The sequence below is a fragment of the Lepidochelys kempii genome, chromosome 10 (genome assembly GCF_965140285.1).
Source record: "Lepidochelys kempii isolate rLepKem1 chromosome 10, rLepKem1.hap1, whole genome shotgun sequence".
Taxonomy (NCBI): domain Eukaryota; kingdom Metazoa; phylum Chordata; order Testudines; family Cheloniidae; genus Lepidochelys; species Lepidochelys kempii.
In genome coordinates, this window is record NC_136389.1 from 82,964,099 (window position 1) to 82,982,758 (window position 18,660).

The window sequence follows — 18,660 nt, forward strand, 5'->3', positions numbered from 1 at the left end:
TGAAGATTACAGTGGATGAAAAGTTGGATATGAGTCAACAGTGTGCCCTTGTTGTCAAGAAGGCTAACAGCATATTAGGCTGCATAGTAGGAGCATTGCCCGCAGATCGAGGGAAGTGATTATTCCCCTCTATTCAGCATTGGTGAGGCCACCTCTGGAGCATTGCATCCAGTTTTGGACCCTCCACTACAGAAAGGATGTAGACAAATTGGAGAGAGTCTAGTGGAGGGCAACGAAAATTATTAGGGGGCTGGGGCACATGACTTATGAGGAGAGGCTGGGGGAACTGGGGTTATTTAGTCTGCAGAAGAGAAGAGTGAGGGGGGATTTGATAGCAGCCTTCAACTACCTGAAGGAGGGTTCCCAATTGGATGGAGCTCGGCTGTTCTCAGTGGTGGCAGATGACAGAACAAGGAGCAATGGTCTCAAGTTGCAGTGGGGGAGGTCTAGATTGGATAATAGGAAACACTATTTCACTAGGAGGGTGGTGAAGCACTGGAATGGGTTACCGAGGGAGGTGGTGGAATCTCCATCCTTAGAGGCCTGGCTTGACAAAGCCCTGGCTGGGATGATTTAGTTGGTGTTGATCCTGCTTTGAGCAGGGGATTGGACTAGATGACCTCCTGAGGTCTCTTCCAACCCACATATTCTATGATTCTTGGATATATTTAATTTGTGTCTAACATTAGTGACCTTCCATTTTGCTTAAATTCATTTATCATCAATGCTAGTTCACGCAGAACATGAATGAAAACGTCCTTTAACACACAGGGGATGCTGCATGCTTGATTATGCTGAACACATGCATCATCACTGCACTGGGAACCTTGCAGATAAACAGAAACAAACCAGGATTTACTCTCTACCTTTCATGAGTTACTTAAACCAAAAATCAGACGCCACGCCAGTGAACTTTGCCTATATCAGTAGTCATGGGACTGGAGATTCCCCCCCTTTTTTTTTTTCTTTTTTTTTGGTTTTGTTATTGTCAAATATTAAGATTTCAATTTTATGAAAAATTTAACTTCTTACAGCACAGCTGTGTAGCGTAATCACAAGAGAAAAGCTACTTTAAAACTCAAGGGAAGATACAACTCAAGAGTTTCTTTTGGATTACACAGCATTTGGAATTTTCACTTACTACACGTTTGAAACCAAATTCAGATTTACTTTTCTTTTAACTTCAAAAAGACATTCTCCCTAGTTTATATAAGACTTACTACCTCTTCCAGGACAGCGGACATGTCCGTCTACTGTCCAGCTAGTGCTGTCCTGCAAGTGGGAATCACAACATTACATACTTGGTGCTAAATGCTGCTGAGAATTTTAGCAGTGCTCATTCATTCCAAGATTCACAGCCAGTGCAAAGGGACTCCTCAGGAAGGGGTTCACACTCTGACATGCTGCTGGGGTATTATTTACACTCTACACAGGATGCATAATTGTGACCTCACATCAATACAAAAAAGTCAATGGAGCTGAATAGCTAGGAGATCAGAATCAGTCCTAGTTAGGAACACAGCTACAATAAAGTTCAAGGCAAAAGGAGGTATTGCCCAAATCGACCCTCGACCAAGATGCTGCAGTCTAGGGAGATCAGATACGCAGGTTAAAGGGAGAATAAATTTCTTTAGGAGGGAAGTGGAAGAGCTTGCCCTCTCGAATGACAGAACACTCTGATACACTATTGCAGCTGGAACCAGAATTCCAGATTTCCTAGATCCTGTGCTCTGACAGTGCCTCTTTCTTGGACCAGAAAACTTACTACCAAAATATTCAGAGAAAGCTATTCTTATAGTATGTGTGGTCCAACAAGGATCGGAGAGTACCAGAAGTCCAGCAAGAATGCTGTTGTGATATTCCCAACCCAATTGTTCAGACTTAAAAGGTTCAACTAAGCATCCAAACTTATTGGGTTGTTTACTTGTTTCAGATAGCACCAACTCACTCAGAATCAATGTTCATCACTAATAAAGATGTAACAGTACTATAAAAAGGCAGATTTTTATTTCCTAGCCCCAGTCATATGGTAAGGGTTATATATTCCTGTCCCATGATGGGAACAGTAGCTACAATTTCCTCTCAACCTGTCACAGTACATCTTCTAAAGCTGACTGTATCCAAGTTTTTCTATTCACATGTTTACAGGAAAGATGTGGACAAATTGTAGAAAGTCCAGAGAAGAGCAACAAAAATGATTAAAGATCTCGAAAACATGACCTATGAGGGAAGATTGAAAAAATTGGGTTTGTTTAGTCTGGAAAAGAGAAGACAGAGGGGACATGATAACAGTTTTCGAGTCCATAAAAGGCAGCTACAAAGAGGAGGGAGAAAAATTATTGTTCTTAACCTCTGAGGATAGGACAAGAAGCAATGGACTTAAATTGTTGCAAGGGCATTTTAGGTTGGACATTAGGAAAAACTTCCTGTCAGGGTGGTTAAACACTGGAATAAATTGCCTAGGGAGGTTGTGGAATCTCGATCTTCGGGGATTTTTAAGAGCAGGTTAAATAAACATCTGTCAGGGATGGTCTAGATAATACTTAGTCCTGCCTGGAGTGCAAGGGACTGGACTAGATGACCTCTCAAGGTCCCGTCCATTCTATGATTCCATGATTCTATGTATGCCTTTTTCCAGACTCCTTTCACTTCAACCTCGGTAGCTGCTGCAGCTCTGTCAAACCATGAAACATTACACAATCGTGTCCATACACGTGTTTCCTTGTCACTCCATCAGTCGAACCAATTACAATGGCAATTAAGTCAACCATCTTGAAAACTGGTTCACTAATATAAAAGGAGCAGTCCCGTACTCATTGATTTCCATAGGATTAATCACAAATGACAGTTCCGCTTCATAAATAGAAGTAGCAGGCTTGTACACTCGGTACAAACATCAGATATTGCAAAAATTCTACGGCTCCAGCTATTATGTCTGAAAGTTCATTGAACATTTCTGTCCTCTGCTTTGCTGAACAAACTGCTGCTTGTTGATCTCCATACAGTTTCGGGATTATATGGTACTCTTGATTTTTATGCTTCCATATTACTAATATTAGAGTATACACGGGCAGCATTTCCAAGTTTCCATTGCATTGTAAGTTTGAAGGGTGTGAGAGAATTAATATCTTTCACTGTCATCTTAATCTTGAGAGGAGATTTTCAAGCTAGTGTTTAAATAATGTTATCTTATTTAAAAATGAAGATAGACCTAAAGACTCCCACTGGAAACATCTATAGCAAGAGGGAAATCTGCTTGCTTCCGAAAAAAATGTAAGGGATAGCCATTCAAAAGCTTTCAAATAACTGGCTGCAATGTGAAGTAGGTAGCACGGTCAGAGATTAAATGATTTTAAAAATCCATCAGAGAATGCATAAAGCAGATTACTGGTAAATCAGTGAAAACAGCTTCCAAATAAGGTCTGAGGAGCAAGTGTTGTAGATTAGCTGATACTCATAGTACGGTTAACAGATATAACACCTGCTGCTTGGAGGATGCTTAGCCAGATAAAACCACAACATTTTTTGACCCAACTTCCAGTGTCTCTTTAGGAATGACTGAAATGCAAGAGGTGTTTCAGTTCAGGTTGGAAATGTATTAGAAGAATTGAAGAAATGTTTTCACAATACTTGCGTATACTCCCTGTTCTGAGTCACTTTTGTAAAATCTCCAAAGTTCTAAGAGAAAACGATCATTTATTGCATTTAGTCACAAGACTCACTTTGCACTTCTTCTGAAGAACTTTCTGCACTCCCTCCTGTACTTGTTTCCTTCATGGACCTGGCCTGAACAGATTATGGAAATGAATCTGAAGCTAATATTTGGGGCTAGATATTGGTACAGAGCCTTTCACCTCCAGGTCACCAGTTCCAAGCCAGCCATTTTGGCAGTGCTCAGAAGGGAACACGCAAAGTCTGTTCAGTTTCCCGCCAGAAGCGAGGTAGCAATCTAACGGGACACGTGTCCACTTTACAAGCTGCTCTCACAGCTGACACTTTCGTTAGCTGTATCGTCAGTAGTCCAGGATTGACTGGAGACAAACTGAACCGCTCAGTTTTGGAGGTGGAAAAGTTGGTAATCCCAGTATGTGCCTTGGCAACACACACACACACACACACAAAATCTTTTCCAGTCAAAATGAAGACTAATATTCTCTTTCCCATAGACTATTTTGCCAATAAGCCACAAGGTACTGTTACAGTAAGATAAAATACTTTATTGATATGTAATACAAGAGAAAAAAATACATAAAACTTCCCCCAGTAAGGAAAAATTCAATACTAAAATAGCCCAGTATTAGTATTATCAAAACAATCAAATTTCTTTCCAACCAGAGCTTCAAGTAATGTGATTAGAAAAGATTTTCTAAAAACTAAAGTATACTTGGTGAACTCACACATCTCATGGGACTCCTCTAGGAAACTGAAGGAAAACAAGAATGATCAGTTGTCACACTACAGCTAAATATATTAAACATGCATTTTCACAAGAGTTTGTTTTAGAAGTGCCTGCGTCAACATCCTCTTTTCCATATTTGGAGGTTGCCATTTCAGTGATACAGCAGGAAGCCCACACTCAAGGGCAGAGAGGCTAAACTCTGTTGGAAAACAGGAACCTTAAAAGCTGCCAGGTACAGTTTGGGGGTTTGTATTTTAAACCCAGTTAACATAACTGTAGTTAGATCAAGCACTTACAGAATTTACTGTACAACCCTGAAAGTCTACTTGCAGGAAAATATAGAGGCTGAATTCTGTTCTGTTCCATCCTGCCCTGCATCAGTGCCAGGATGACAGCCTCCTATTTGCTAATTATGGGCAAATGCTTACTGACAAGTGTAACACTTGGTACGGAGCGTAGTACGGAGCTAGCAGGACTACTCTGGCAGCAAGGAGCATTATATCCAATAAGTAATACTTACAGGGTCAGGCTCTACTCTGTTTATTCTGAGACACTAAGAAAAACCAGTGACTTTTGTGGCTAGACTCTTGTTTTACTGCCATTTTCCTCGAAATAGTCCCAATTTTTGTATTTCCTTCCATAAAACTTGGCTGTAGATATTTCATTCTTTGGCAATATTGCACTTCCACTTAAAAAAATATGAAGCTCTGTTTTGTTTAACATGTGAATTCCAAATTAGATTTCTCTATGAATCTTACTATTTGCATCTTTCCCCATAAATAATCAAAAATTGATTATAGTACATAATTTACAGTGTTAATAAACCAGAAAAACCTCTTAAGCTTTTGCTGGAAATTGGTTGACCATCTGACACTTGAACTAGATAATGTACAACTTTATCAAGTGTGTTACTCAAACAATCTAGGTCCATTTTATGCATAATGAAATTTGAAAAAGTACATAAGAATAAAAATTGGACTATTGCATTTGAGACTGAATTGCTGTTCTACATTCATGATCTACTCCAGTCCTGCTGTTTCTTAGCCTATTGAAATCAGTGTTACAAAGCTTTAATGAAAAAATATATCTTGTAAAAAAGCATAAATGTTAGTGTCTGATGGAAAAAACTGATTTGTACCTCTAGTAAAATGCGAAGGCACTAAATCTTAAATTACTTAAATAAAAGAATGTAACCTGGCCAGCCAAGCTACAATGTATACCTTGACGCTATCCATCTTGTTCTGTAGTTGATCTACTGTCAATCTGCTGATCAACTTAATATGATCACAAAAAGCACACTTTTTAACCATTAAAAAAAAAAATCCAACAGTTACAGTATTTCAGCCACAGTCACTTCAGTTTAAGTTCACTGTCATTCACCCTTTGGAAATTAACAATAGGATCAATTTGGAGGTGTTGTATTTGAGTTTATTTATTTATTCTAAAATGGTCAATCAGACACTAGAAGAATGTAACTACTATGTCATCATTTTGACTGCCAGCTTATACACCAATTGTAAAATAAATTCTACACACTTTATAATCCACATATTTGAAACATCTAATATTAACTAAAACAATTGCCCTATTGTTCTATTTTACAAGGGGTAAATGACTTCAGCCTCCTAGTGTTTTTCATACTTGGAATAATTTTTTTGGGGGGTGCATTCTTTTTACAGTTACCACGCCACGAAAAAGAGAAAGGCCATGAAGGTTAATACAGCTGTAACCACAGCACTCCTACAGGATGCAACAGCCATGCTACAGAACCAGCACTAAGCATATTAACAAACAAGCCCCTGTCTCATGCGAATGATCTGGAGTAAGGCAGCTTGAACATCTTCATCCATGTGGCCCTGGAAGTGGGGACAGGATTTTTTAAAAACCACACTGCATTATTCATGACTAAAATTAAAACAAATACCCTCCCAAAATGAATGCATGGTCAATCACCATCTCATTGGTAAAACTGAATTTAATTAACCTTATTAATGACTTTGTGTCAGCAGAGTTAATTTCCAACTTTGCAGCACAGTGGCAAATTTCCTGTTTGAAATCACTGTTTTGATTTAGAGATGTTGCTGTTCATATCTTCTGGACTGCCTTGCAGCTTCCTGCAATTATCTACAGCACTCAGCTATGATGGTGACTAGTATAAGAGTCATATTTAGGATCTGAAATTGCACAGCTTCTCAGCTGAACCATGTTATTGTAACTTGCTGCAGCCAGTAATTATAGGGAAAATTTACTCGTCTTTGCATAAATTCATATTCCCTATTCAAAAGAAACAGGAGAGTTGAAAGTTCCCAACACTCATGCAACTCCTCCAGTGCACTATTTGGGATATGGACATGTATTGATAGCACCGTATTATCCCCCTTAAAGTGGGTCACCACTGTATGTTGTCTAGATGTTCATAAAAAGTGACAAGCAGATGAAGGCAAACACTAAATTTAACATGCTGCGGTGCTCTTTTCCTTCTCAGTTTCCTTCTGGAGCAATACCAGGCACCGCAAAAAGCCTTTTACAATAATTTAATGTGCATACAGGAAGCACTGACATTAGATATTACTCATTCACACACATTTACTTTGAAAGAGAATTTTCTAAAAAAAAAAAAAAAAAAAAAAAAGACCTAACATCGAAAACGAGTAACTTAATTTTTATAGACCCGCTAACATACCTGCACAGCACTAAGAAGATGTGTCCGATAAATTGAAATTACTTCTTGGTGCTGTCTATCAGCATCCTGTATGTAGAAGGGTGGGGGAATGTGGAGAGAAGAATGTCAATATTTTCAAGATCAATTCTTCGTATAATTACAGCTTTGCTTGTTTGACTTTGCTTATTTAAGTGTCGCATGACCTTAGAATTTCAAGGTTAGTTGTTTATAAAACCCTAACCGAAAAATGGAGCCTTTCAGCTTTAGCGTCAGCTTGAAGTGTTTTGCCTTGAAATAGGGCTTTCTCCACACCAGCCCAGGTGTTACCACCACCAACCTACTTGGACAAGAATAGAATTTGACTTCTGTTCAGAAGCCCCTGACTCAAGTCCCAATTTAAACTCACTTTATCACACTATGGGGGATGCTGCACACACTACCACGAATGTGACCCAATTCGATATAGATTTACACATACACCTCTACCCCGATATAATGCGGTCCGATATAACGCCGTAAAGCAGCGCTCCGGGGAGCGGGGCTGCTTTACCTCGTTACAGCCGAATTCGAGTTACCGCAAGCGGCTCCTCTGCGCCCTCCCCCCACTACTTGCTGCGGCCCCCCTGCCCCAGCTCACCTCCGCCTCCTCCCACGAGCACGCCGCTGCTCCGCTTCTCCCCCCTCCCTCCCAGGCTTGCCGCGCCAAACAGCTGATTGGCGTGGCAAGCCGGCAAGGAAGGGGGGGAGAAGCGGAGTGGCGGCGGCACGCTCGGGGGAGGAGGCGGAGCGGAGGTGAGCTGGGGTGGGGAGCAGTTCCTCTCCCTACCCCGATATAACGCGGTGTCACCTTTAAGACGGTAAGATTTTTTGGTTCCCGAGAACTGCGTTATATGGGGCTAGAGGGTGTATGTGTAACTTTGCTCTCATGAGTAGTTTCACTGAAGTCAACAGTGCTACTACACACATGAACAAAGATACGTTTAGGGACATTTATACTAAAGCCCTAGCACTTACTACCACAAACTCCAGTGAGGCTATGTACAGAACTACTCACAACAGTAAGCAGCACACTGGAATAAGCGTTTGCAGGCTTGGACACAACAGGTGGGAGGACACCTCCCAGCACAGGTAACTCTGTGACAAGCAGTAACTCCGCCAGAATTAGTGTGCGAAAAGTATCAGTACACACAGGGGCTTGTGCTAACCACTTGAATACAATCCAGCCCATTTCTCCCGCTTGCGTACTGAGGCTGCTAGGCCAACCCACCACCTTTGCCATTGCAGCCCCACTGCTGTTTCTAGCAGATTAGCTCAAACAGAGCTAGCACAGGTCAGTGGTACCCAAACTGGAAAGCACCCTCCTAGTGTCTGACAACCCTGAGATTGTTAATCCCCTGGGACAGAGACTACCTTCCTTTGTGTTATACGGCACGGAATTCACTGCTGGCATGTGCAGTACACAATCTTACTGCAGCACCTGCACACAGGACTTATTCACTGATTTTGGATTAATACTGCAGGACGAGAACACTTCATTTGGACAGGTTTTTCCAAAAGACACTGCTACTTCTCCTCATGGGTACAGGAAAGCTGGGGCAAGTAGAAACCTCCAAAACTGTTCTATCGCAAAGAAATCACGTAACCACCACCATACTGGGTCAGACCAAAGGTCCATCTAGCCCAGTCTTCTGACAGTGGCCAGTGCCAGGTGCCCCAGAGGCAATGAACAGAACAGGTCATCATCAAGTGATCCACCCCCTGTCACCCATTCCCAGCTTCTGGCAAACAGAGGCTAGGGACACCATTCCTGCCCATCCTGGCTAATAGCCACTGATGGACCTATCCTCCATTAATTTATCCAGTTCTTTTTTAAACCCTGTTATAGTCTTGGCCTTCACAACATCCTCTGGCAAGGAGTTCCACAGGTTGACTCTGTGTTGTGTGAAGAAATACTTCCTTTTATTTGTTTGAAACCTGCTGCCCGTTAATTTCATTTGGTGACCCCTAGTTCTTGTGTTATGAGAAGGAGTAAATAACACTTCCTTATTTACTTTCCCCACACCTCTATAATTTTATAGACCTCTATCATATCCCCCCTTAGATGTCTTTTTTTCCAAGCTGAGAAGTCCCAGTCTTATTAATCTCTCCTCATATGGCAGCTGTTCCATACGCCTAATCATTTTTATTGATTTTTCTGAACCTTTTCCAATTCCAGTATATCCTTTTTGAGATGGGGCGACCACATCTGCATGCAGTATTCAAGATGTGGGAGTGCCATGGATTTATGTAAAGGCAATATGATATTTTCTGTCTTATTATCCATCCCTTTCTTAATGATTCCCAACATTCTGTTTGCTTTTTTGCCACACATTGAGTGGATGTTTTCAGAGAACTATCCACAATGACTCTAAGATCTCTTTCTTGAGTGGTAACAGCTAATTTAGACCCCATCATTTTATATGCATAGTCAGGATTATGTTTTCCAATTTGCATTTATCAACATTGAATTTCATCTGCCATTCTGTTGCCCAGTCACCCGGTTTTGAGAGATCCTTCTGTAGCTCTTCGCAGTCTGCCTGGGACTTAACTATATTGAGAAGTTTTGTATCATCTGCAAATTTTGCCACCTCACTGTTTACCCCTTTTTCCAGATCACGTTAAACAATGCCATTCTTTTCCTCAGAGGATCCTACCTTCCTGCCCATCCCATTTCCCCACTCCTAAACAACATATATTAAAACTTATTCCACCACTTCTGACAAAAATAGTAACATGCCTTATGACAGAGCTCTGGAGCAAAGTTCTATGTAAGTACTTACAGCCAGCTGCTGCTGCAGGGTTTTCACCTGGTGCTGGAGCATTTCAACTTGTTGGTTCTGTCTCTTTGAGGGAACCCCACAGGTGTATGTAAGCTGAGACAGGCCATTAAGAGCCTGCTTTAGTCGTTCTACATCATTAAGCAGCTCTGTTATCTGTAAGAGAAATACAAAGATTATAATGTTTCATTTTCTGAACATATTTATAAGAGAATATTAGTTTGCAAGATCAACTAAAGGTTAACAAGTATATGAGGACATCATTATATTGACCTCATCAATCTTGGTTTACTAGAAAAGTCTGTAAGAGAAAAAGAGAGATGCTTTGAAAATATATCAAATATTTTGCTCTCAGCTTCTTAGGATTCAGAAATCTGTAAGACATAGCCCATAGGTCAACCAGCCACTTATCTTCAGTGTGCAAATTAGCTAAGGCCCAGATTTCAAAGCAGGGCATCAGCCTTATCTTTTTTTGCAGGCGCAATGCCCACAAGTGAGACTGCCCTTAGGAAATTTGGCCATAAAGGTATCCAATTCTTCAGAGAAAGAGTACACACAGTACACATTTAACTACAGAATTAGCAGCTACTACTAGATGCGAAAACCTAGTTCTTTGGATGGTATAAAGTGCATATAACATTAATTCAGAAAGATACTGTAGGATAAAGTTATAATGCAGTGCTCCTTAATCCTAGTATAACAATAATGCGTCTTGTTTTAAAACTAAAATATCTTCATTAAATAGCATTAAGAAAACTGCAAGTCTTTTTCATCACATATTCATAATGCCTTAAATCTTCTCTTACATTGACTTCCCAATATCATTTGGTGTTAAACTGGCAAGCAACAGTGTCAAAATGACAAGGCAACACACAAAGGAAGCGGAGTATTACTTTTTTCAGATTATTTTAAAAAACAAAGTCTGCTAGTGGATGTAGTATTAATATTTTGAATTTGAATAATATGCATTTAAAACTTGAAAATTCTAGTAAAACAGAAATTTGAATAGTTCTGTGTTAGGGAGCAAAATTTTGGGGGAATTAAATAGCACTTTGCATAACAGCACACAAAACTGGTCCTCAGCTTTGAGAATTTGGACCAAATTCAGATGCCTACACTTAGGTGTGTAAGTGAGTGTGTTTAGGTAACTACATTTGCAAATTTGGCCCTTTGGATCTAAAGAGAGGCAGTTAGTACTGTTAAATATTGAACACTTTCTGCCTACCTTGTTATCTTTTGCTTCCACTTGCTTTGCAGATTCCTGTATTCTTTTTTGCAAGTCAGTAATTGTTGTCAAAGATTTATCACATCTCTCTTTCTGGTCCTTAATTTCTTGTTCAATGCTGAAGCTTCTTGACTGCAACAATTCCTTTTCATCTTTTGCAGAAAGCTCTTCCTTTTTGGCTTGCAAAGCCTTTTCACACATTTCCTCATATTTTCTATTCAAGCTGGCTAAGTTTCCAGCGATGCTAGTAACCTGGGTCTCTAAGGCACTTTTCATGGATTTATACTCTGACATATCAACTACTTCTTTGCTCTCCAGTTCAGTTAAAGCTCGTTTAGTATTTTGAATCTCAGACTGGAGTTTAGAGATTTCCTCACTTTTTGCTTGGTTTTCTTCCACTTCCTTTTTCAAGCTAGTTTTGACTGCTACAATTTCTTTTTCAAATGCTTCTTTCATCTGCGTGTGTTCTGCCAAAGATATTGAGGAGTTATGTAGACCTGCTAATTCCTGCTGCAGTTCTCTTACCTTTTCTAGTTCTCGGTCATAACATGCCTTTTTACTATTGAGGTCTTCTTTTAGTTCCTCTATTGTGCGGCCAAGCGTTCTCTTCAAGGCTTCAAACTGTTCCACTGGAACATAGTGACCCTGCATGCGAGTTTGCATAGCAAGGGCCTCAGAAATCTGTTTAGCACTCTCTTCTTGTAGCTTGTCTTTTTCATGTTTTATCTCTGTGTATTTTTGCAGTAATTCTCTCAATTGCTTATTCAGTTCTTCCATTTTGCTGGTGAACATTTTTTCCATTTCATGGGATTTCTCAGCAAGAATGTAATTTTGTTGCAAGTCGTTTTCCATAGACAAAAACCCGTCCTTTAACTTCTCATTTTCCTGTTTGTGTTTCTGCATCTCCTCCTCACATTCTCTGCATCTCTGTGTCTGGTCTAGCAACTGTTGTTTTAGTTCTTTCACCATGGCTTCAAAGTTTCTCTCTCTCTCTTCAAAGCAGGCAACAGAGGCATATTTTGACTTAATGCATTCTTGAATTGTGTCAAGTTCCTTCTTCTGAGCTTCAATTTCTGCATGTAACTGTAAGATTTCCTCTTGGCCTCTCTTGTATTTAGCCAGTGACTCAGTGTTGTTGTCCTGTAACTCTTGCATGCTTTTATTTAAGGTAGACACCTTACTCTCATGATCTTTTAAACTTACATACTCTGTTTGTATGTGGTTCTGTAGGAGTCTCAGTTTCTTTTTCAAAGTTCCATTCTCTTCGTTTACTCTCATAAATTCTCGCTTTAGATCTTCAGTTTTTTCCTTCAGAATTGACAACTCTCTATTAGTCTTTTCTAATGTGCTGTTCAAGACTGTTTTAATCTCCTCATGTGTTTTGGCAGGTATGTATTGATCATTCAGAGAGTCCTTCAGAGTTGTGTTTTCAGACACTAGTTTGGAGACTTTTGCCTGTTCAGCATCATATTTTAGATGAAGCTCAGCAAGCTGCCTTTTAAGTTCCACAACGTTGGATTTTAAGGCTGCCACTTCTTTTTCGTGCTTTTCTGGAGACATGTACACAGCCTGGAAGTGACTTACAGTCTCACTTAAACTGGTCTTTTCCATCAGCAGCTTCTCAGCTTCTGCTTTGTTTTCATTGTACTTTTGCGTTACTTCAGCAAGTTTTTTGGTCAGATCCACAATAGTCAGATCATTTGTTTTTTTCATTTCTTCATTCAGTTTTAAAGGCACATATTGGCTTTTAATCTCAGTTGTTAAAGTGTGTATTTGCTGCTTAAGCAGCTTGTTGTCCATGTGCACCCTTTCCACTTCCTTCTGCAATGTCTGATTCTTTGACAATTCAGAAATCGTTTTTTCCAGTTCTTCAGTTTTTTTCTCAAATCTGCCCCTCATTTGTTCATGTTCCTCTGGCCTCACATACTGAGAAAATTTAGCTTTCTGACTCTCAAATTCCCTCTTTAAGAGCCGAAGCTCTGCCTGCAGTTTTTCATACTCTCTTTCCATCTCTGCTAATTTCTTTGCTTTCTCATTCACTTCAGTTGATAATAAACTCTTCATATTTTCAAATTTCTCAACAGGTACAGAGAGGACTAACTTTGCTGCCATTTCTTTTAGCTGTCCTTGTACCTCCACGACATTTCTCCCACTCTTCTCTCGCTCCATCTCTAACTTACCAAGTTCCTTCTGCAACCTTTTGTTTTCCTCCAACAGCCTCCCCTCATCTCTCCTAAATTCCGCAACTAACAATTCATTTTGCTTGATTTGGTTCCTTAGCTTGCCTACTTCTGCAGAAGCTCCTTCATATTTTGCTTTCATGTCTTTCAACTGATCCTTTAGATCTTCTGTTAACTTATTGCTTCCTATAGCTGCTTCGTTAGTCAGGTGATCTTTCAGCGCAAGAAAGTGGGTTTGCATTTGCTTTACTTTGCCTTCTGAGTCAAACATTCTCTTCTGCACATCTTTTAAAGCATCCTCCAATTGCTTTATCTGTCCATCAGATTCCTCCTTGGTTCTTTCACACTCTGATGTCAAAGCTTTGCATTCAGCTACCTTATGAGACAGCTCTTTCTGAAGTTTTCTTATTTCTTCTTTTGCTGTGCCATAAGAGATTCTCATGTTGTCTAGCTCTCTCTTTAGAATTTCATTCTCGGAACTGGAGGATTGGCTAGATAGTGACAGTTCCAGTGGTCTCAGCACAGACTTGGTCTGCAGATTAGTTGGCAGAGAAATAGATACATGCTTAAAAAGAGAAATTTGTTCAATTTACTCTTCATATTTTTTCATACATTACTTCTTTAATTATGCTCATCTAAAACATATACGCTTTACCTCCATTGTATATTTCAGATTTACAAGCAGTTTATAATTTGTGAGCAGGAACAATTAATGCAGGTAATTTAGACCAGGAATCCAAAATATATTTTGGCTTATATAAGCAAAACTATCAGTATTACAGAGAAACTATGCAACTTTACTTGTAGCCATCATTCAAACATCTAGAAGTTGAATGATCTGAAGATGTTAAGAGTATAAAATAAATGTAAGTGTACTGAATGCATGCACATTTTTCATCATTTAGGAACTGAGCCCACTCTCATAAGAGTCAGTGAAAAAATCCCCACTGGGCTACACTATAAATTGAACTGGGCCCTAAAGGTGTAGTTTGTTTTCACTGGAATTCAACGGACAAATTATGCTAAACTTCAGGGGAATTTAAAGGAGAAAAGCTGTGGAGAAGGGTAACTGATTGTACTTTAATGTTATGAAATGGTCTGCTCCAGTGCTGTCAAAAACTAGGAAAAAAAAATTCCCCGATTACAAATACTGTAGTGCAATCTCTATCATGAAAGTTGAACTTACAAATGTAGAATTATGTACAAAAAAACCCCCTGCATTCAAAAATAAAACCATGTAAAACTTTAGAGCCTACATATCCACTCAGTCCTACTTCTTGTTCAGCCAATTGCTCAGACAAACAAGTTTGTTTGCATTTGCAGGAGATAATGCTGCCCGTTTCTTCTATACAATGTCACCTGAAAGTGAGAACAGGCATTTGCATGGCACTGTTGTAGCCAGCATTGCAAGATATTTACATGCCAGATGCGCTGAAGATTCATATGTCCCTTCATACTTCAACCACCATTCCAGAGGACATGCGTCCATGCTGATGACGGGTTCTGCTTGATAACAATCCAAAACAGTACAGACCGACGCATGTTCATTTTCATCATCTGAGTCAGCTGCCACCTGCAGAGGGTTGATTTTCTTTTTTGGTGGTTTGGGTTCTGTAGTGTCCGCATTGGAGTGTTGCTCTTTTAAGACTTCTGAAAGCATGCTCCACACCTCGTCCCTCTCAGATTTTAGAAGGCACTTCAGATTCTTAAATCTTGGGTCCAGTGCTGTAGCTATCTTTAGAAATTTAACATTGGTATCTTCTTTGCATTTTGTCAGATTTGCAGCGAAAGTGTTCTTAAAATGAACAACATGTGTTGGGTCATCATCTGACACTGCTATAACATGAAATATATGGCAGAATGCGGGTAAAACAGAACAGGAGATATACAATTCTCCCCCCAAGGAGTTCAGTCACAAATTTAATTAACACTTTTTTTTTTTTTTTTTAACAAGTGTCATCAGCATGGAAGCATGTCCTCTGGAACGATGGCCAGAGCATGAAGATGCATATGAATCTTTAGCGCATTTGGCATATAAATATCTTGTGGTGCCAGGTACAAGACTGCCATGTGAACGCCTGTTCTCACTTTCAGGTGACATTGTAATTAAGAAGTGGGCGGCATTATCTCCCGAAAACGCAAACAAACTTGTTTCTCTTAGTGATTGGCTGAACAAGACATCTCGTAGGACTGAGTGGTCTTGTAGGCTCTAACGCAGGGGTTGGGAACCTTTCAGAAGTGGTGTGCCGAGTCTTCATTTATTCACTTTAATTTAAGGTTTCGCGTGTCAGTAATACATTTTAAAGTTTTTAGAAGGTCTCTTTCTATAACTCTATAATATATAACTAAAGTATTGTTGTATGTAAAGTAAATAAGGTTTTTAAAATGTTTAAGAAGCTTCATTTAAAATTAAATTAAAATGCAGAGCCCCCCGGACCGGTGGCCAGGACCCAGGCAGTGAGAGTGCCACTGGAAATCAGCTCAGATGCCGCCTTTGGCACATGTGCCCTAGGTTGCCTACCCCTGCTCTAACGTTTTACATTGTTTTGTTACTGAGTGCAGTTATGTAAGAAAAAAACCCTACATTTGTAAGTTGCACTTTCATGATAAAGAGATTGCACTACCATACATGCATGAGGTGAACTGAAAAATACTATTTCTTTTGTGTATCATTTTTACAGTGCAAATATTTGTAATAAAAAATATAAAATGAGCAGTATACACTTCGTATTTTGTGTTGTAATTGAAATTGATATATTTGAAAATGTAGAAAAACATCCAAAAATATTTAATATATTTCAATTGGTATTCTATTGTTTAACAGTGCAATTAATTGTGATTAATTTTTTAATCGTGATTAATTTTTTTTTTTTTTTAAGTTAACTGCGATTAATCAACAGCCCTACTTCCTAACTGTCATGGTGGTTAAGCACTGGAATAAATTGCCTAGGGAGGTTGTGGAATCTCCATCATTGGAGATTTTTAAGAGCAGGTTAGACAAACACCTGTCAGGAATGGCTTAGGTAATACTTAGTCCTGCCATGAGTGCAGGGACTGGACTAGTTAAGCTCTCAAGATCCCCTCCAGTTCTATGACTGTTCGCTTGAGCCCAAATTACCAAACGATCCAGATTTGTCATCTTCATTATTTACTACTCCCCCAATTTTTGTCTCCTCTGAAAACTTTCAGTTACGATTTTTTTCTTCCAGGTCACTGATAAATATGTTGAATAGTGTAGGGCCAAGAACTAAGCCCTGCGGGACCCCACTAGAAACACACCCACTCTATGATTCCTCATTTACAATTACATTGAGACCTATCAGTTAGCCAGGTTTTTATCATTTCAATGTGTGCCATGTTAATTTTATATCATTCTAGTTTTTAAATCAAAATTTCATGGGGTACCAAGTCAAACACTTTATAGAAGTCTAATTATACTACAAATCAGCACTATTACGTTAATCAACCACATTCGTAATCTCAAAGAAAAAAAAAAGATATCCAGTTAGACAGGATCTATTTTCCGTAACCACATATTACCACCCTCCTTCAATTCTTTATTCATTGAGTCCCATATCAACAACAGGGTCAAAGGCTATATTGGAACTGAGCCACAAATTAAACAGCTATGCCACACATTTCCTCTAGAGGGCACTAGAAGTTACAAAAACAGCTTAGTGAGATTAATATAGTGTTTATTATAGAATACATTTCTGTCTTACAACTGTACCTACTTCAAGCACTGTTTACATGCCCAGGAATACATATAGAAAGAGATACATCACAAATATCCACACACAATGTTAATATAGTCTTACCTGTGATTCTGTAGCAAATACTTGACCCTGTTTAACCAGCATATCTTCTTTCCCTAGATTACCATAGAATAAGGGATAAAATAAAAACCTCTTCTTTCAAATAGCCATAGGACACCTTACTTCAATGAGTAGCCCCTTCTGACTTGCATACAGGTTCATGACAGACCAAATAATGATTTATTTTGTTTTACTACATAGATATTAATGCTGTGCTCATTCAGATTAGTTGGTAATCAAACTTGAAAATTAAAAGTATACCCAAATCAAAAGAGGGGTGGTTTGTGAGCTCAAAAGCTTAAGAATACACACTACAAAGCACTTGTAAATATGGATAGATAAGCTTGCACCAAAGCCTTTCAATCATTCGTATAGAAACTCACATTTAAGAAATATTCTACCAGCCATTCATACATAATATTAACTTATAAAACTAACACTGGACTTTTAAAAAAAATCTCTTTAAATTGGGCCAACAAATCTCTTTTTAAAGATAATTAACATCATTGATAAGAGCTCAGATTCTACAGCAACAAACACCAATATAGATTCTGAACAAAAAACTTGACTAAATCAAGAACCTAAGACTAGTGATCTTATATGTTGTTCTCAATCTTTGTATATTTACAACATAACTATTCAAGTTGTCTTTTATCAACTATTCTATTTTTTATTTAAATTGGTTTAGCAAAATTCACCCCCTATTATTACAGAATATGCATGCCCGTCCCTGTCAACTAGTCAGAGGATTAATGTTAGCTCACCCTTTGCTGGGGGGTTAAATGAGATCTGGATACCTATTCAGGACAGGAACATCTACCCTCAAAGAATAAATCTGAGTGTACAGAAGCGAGACCTATAGGTTAAATCCAGTTACTATTAAGATTAGCATGAGACTAGAAAGAAAAACAGAAATAAAGGGCAACGGTTTCACTTGAATTTTTTGAGATTGCATAATGCATTTAAAGAGAGAGAAATTCTAAAAATAAAATTAAACACTGTTACCAAAATCACTTCCAGAGCCCAGATAGTCACGCTGAAATGAAAAAACAGATTGCAGCAATTGAGATAAAAATAAAATATTCATTTTGTTCTAATTTTACATACAGAATGAGATGCTAATACAGGTACCTAATTTTCAGTTACAGTTTCAGTGGCATAAGATGTCTTTCAGGACAATTATATTTTTGTTTTTAATGATATAACTGGTATTATTGCCACAATATTTATGAAAAAATACATATTTATTGTTTGAGTTGAACTACAACATACCTCATAGTGTTTAAGTTTAGATTTCAGAGCTTCAATACTTCTTAAACTTTCTTCCTGCTGTTTTTCCTTGGCTGTTAAGAGTCTTCTCAGCTCATCTTTCTGAAGAACAAGAGATGGTTCTGTTTGAGATCAGCTATTCAGCACTATATCCAGACCCGTAAGCATTTAGAACACTTATTAAAATCCCGAGTTAAAGTTTCAGGGGCTCTCCCATTAGAGGTTAGCGGTCAGAATCCCTTGCTTTCCAATGCCATAGATTTCTGACATGAACATCTGTACATTTAATAATCA

The 18,660-nt window shown here is 38.8% G+C and overlaps 1 protein-coding gene across 4 annotated transcripts in view; it reads right to left on the bottom strand.

The window, feature by feature from the left end:
- Positions 1 to 4,201: 4,201 nt before the first annotated feature.
- Positions 4,202 to 18,660, bottom strand: part of UACA (uveal autoantigen with coiled-coil domains and ankyrin repeats) — a 72,389-nt gene continuing 57,930 nt past the window's right edge. For 3 of the 4 annotated variants that reach the window (XM_073304516.1, XM_073304514.1, XM_073304515.2), the window contains 7 exons: positions 18,370 to 18,468; positions 18,103 to 18,133; positions 17,101 to 17,153; positions 11,103 to 13,847; positions 9,881 to 10,033; positions 7,083 to 7,148; positions 4,202 to 6,255 (listed from right to left, as the gene is read on the bottom strand). In XM_073304516.1, coding sequence (XP_073160617.1) covers positions 6,184 to 6,255; positions 7,083 to 7,148; positions 9,881 to 10,033; positions 11,103 to 13,847; positions 17,101 to 17,153; positions 18,103 to 18,133; positions 18,370 to 18,468 — 3,219 coding nt within the window. In that variant the 3' untranslated portion in view covers positions 4,202 to 6,183. The remainder of the gene's footprint in view (positions 6,256 to 7,082; positions 7,149 to 9,880; positions 10,034 to 11,102; positions 13,848 to 17,100; positions 17,154 to 18,102; positions 18,134 to 18,369; positions 18,469 to 18,660) is intronic. The other variant, XM_073304518.1, reaches the window with a different exon arrangement.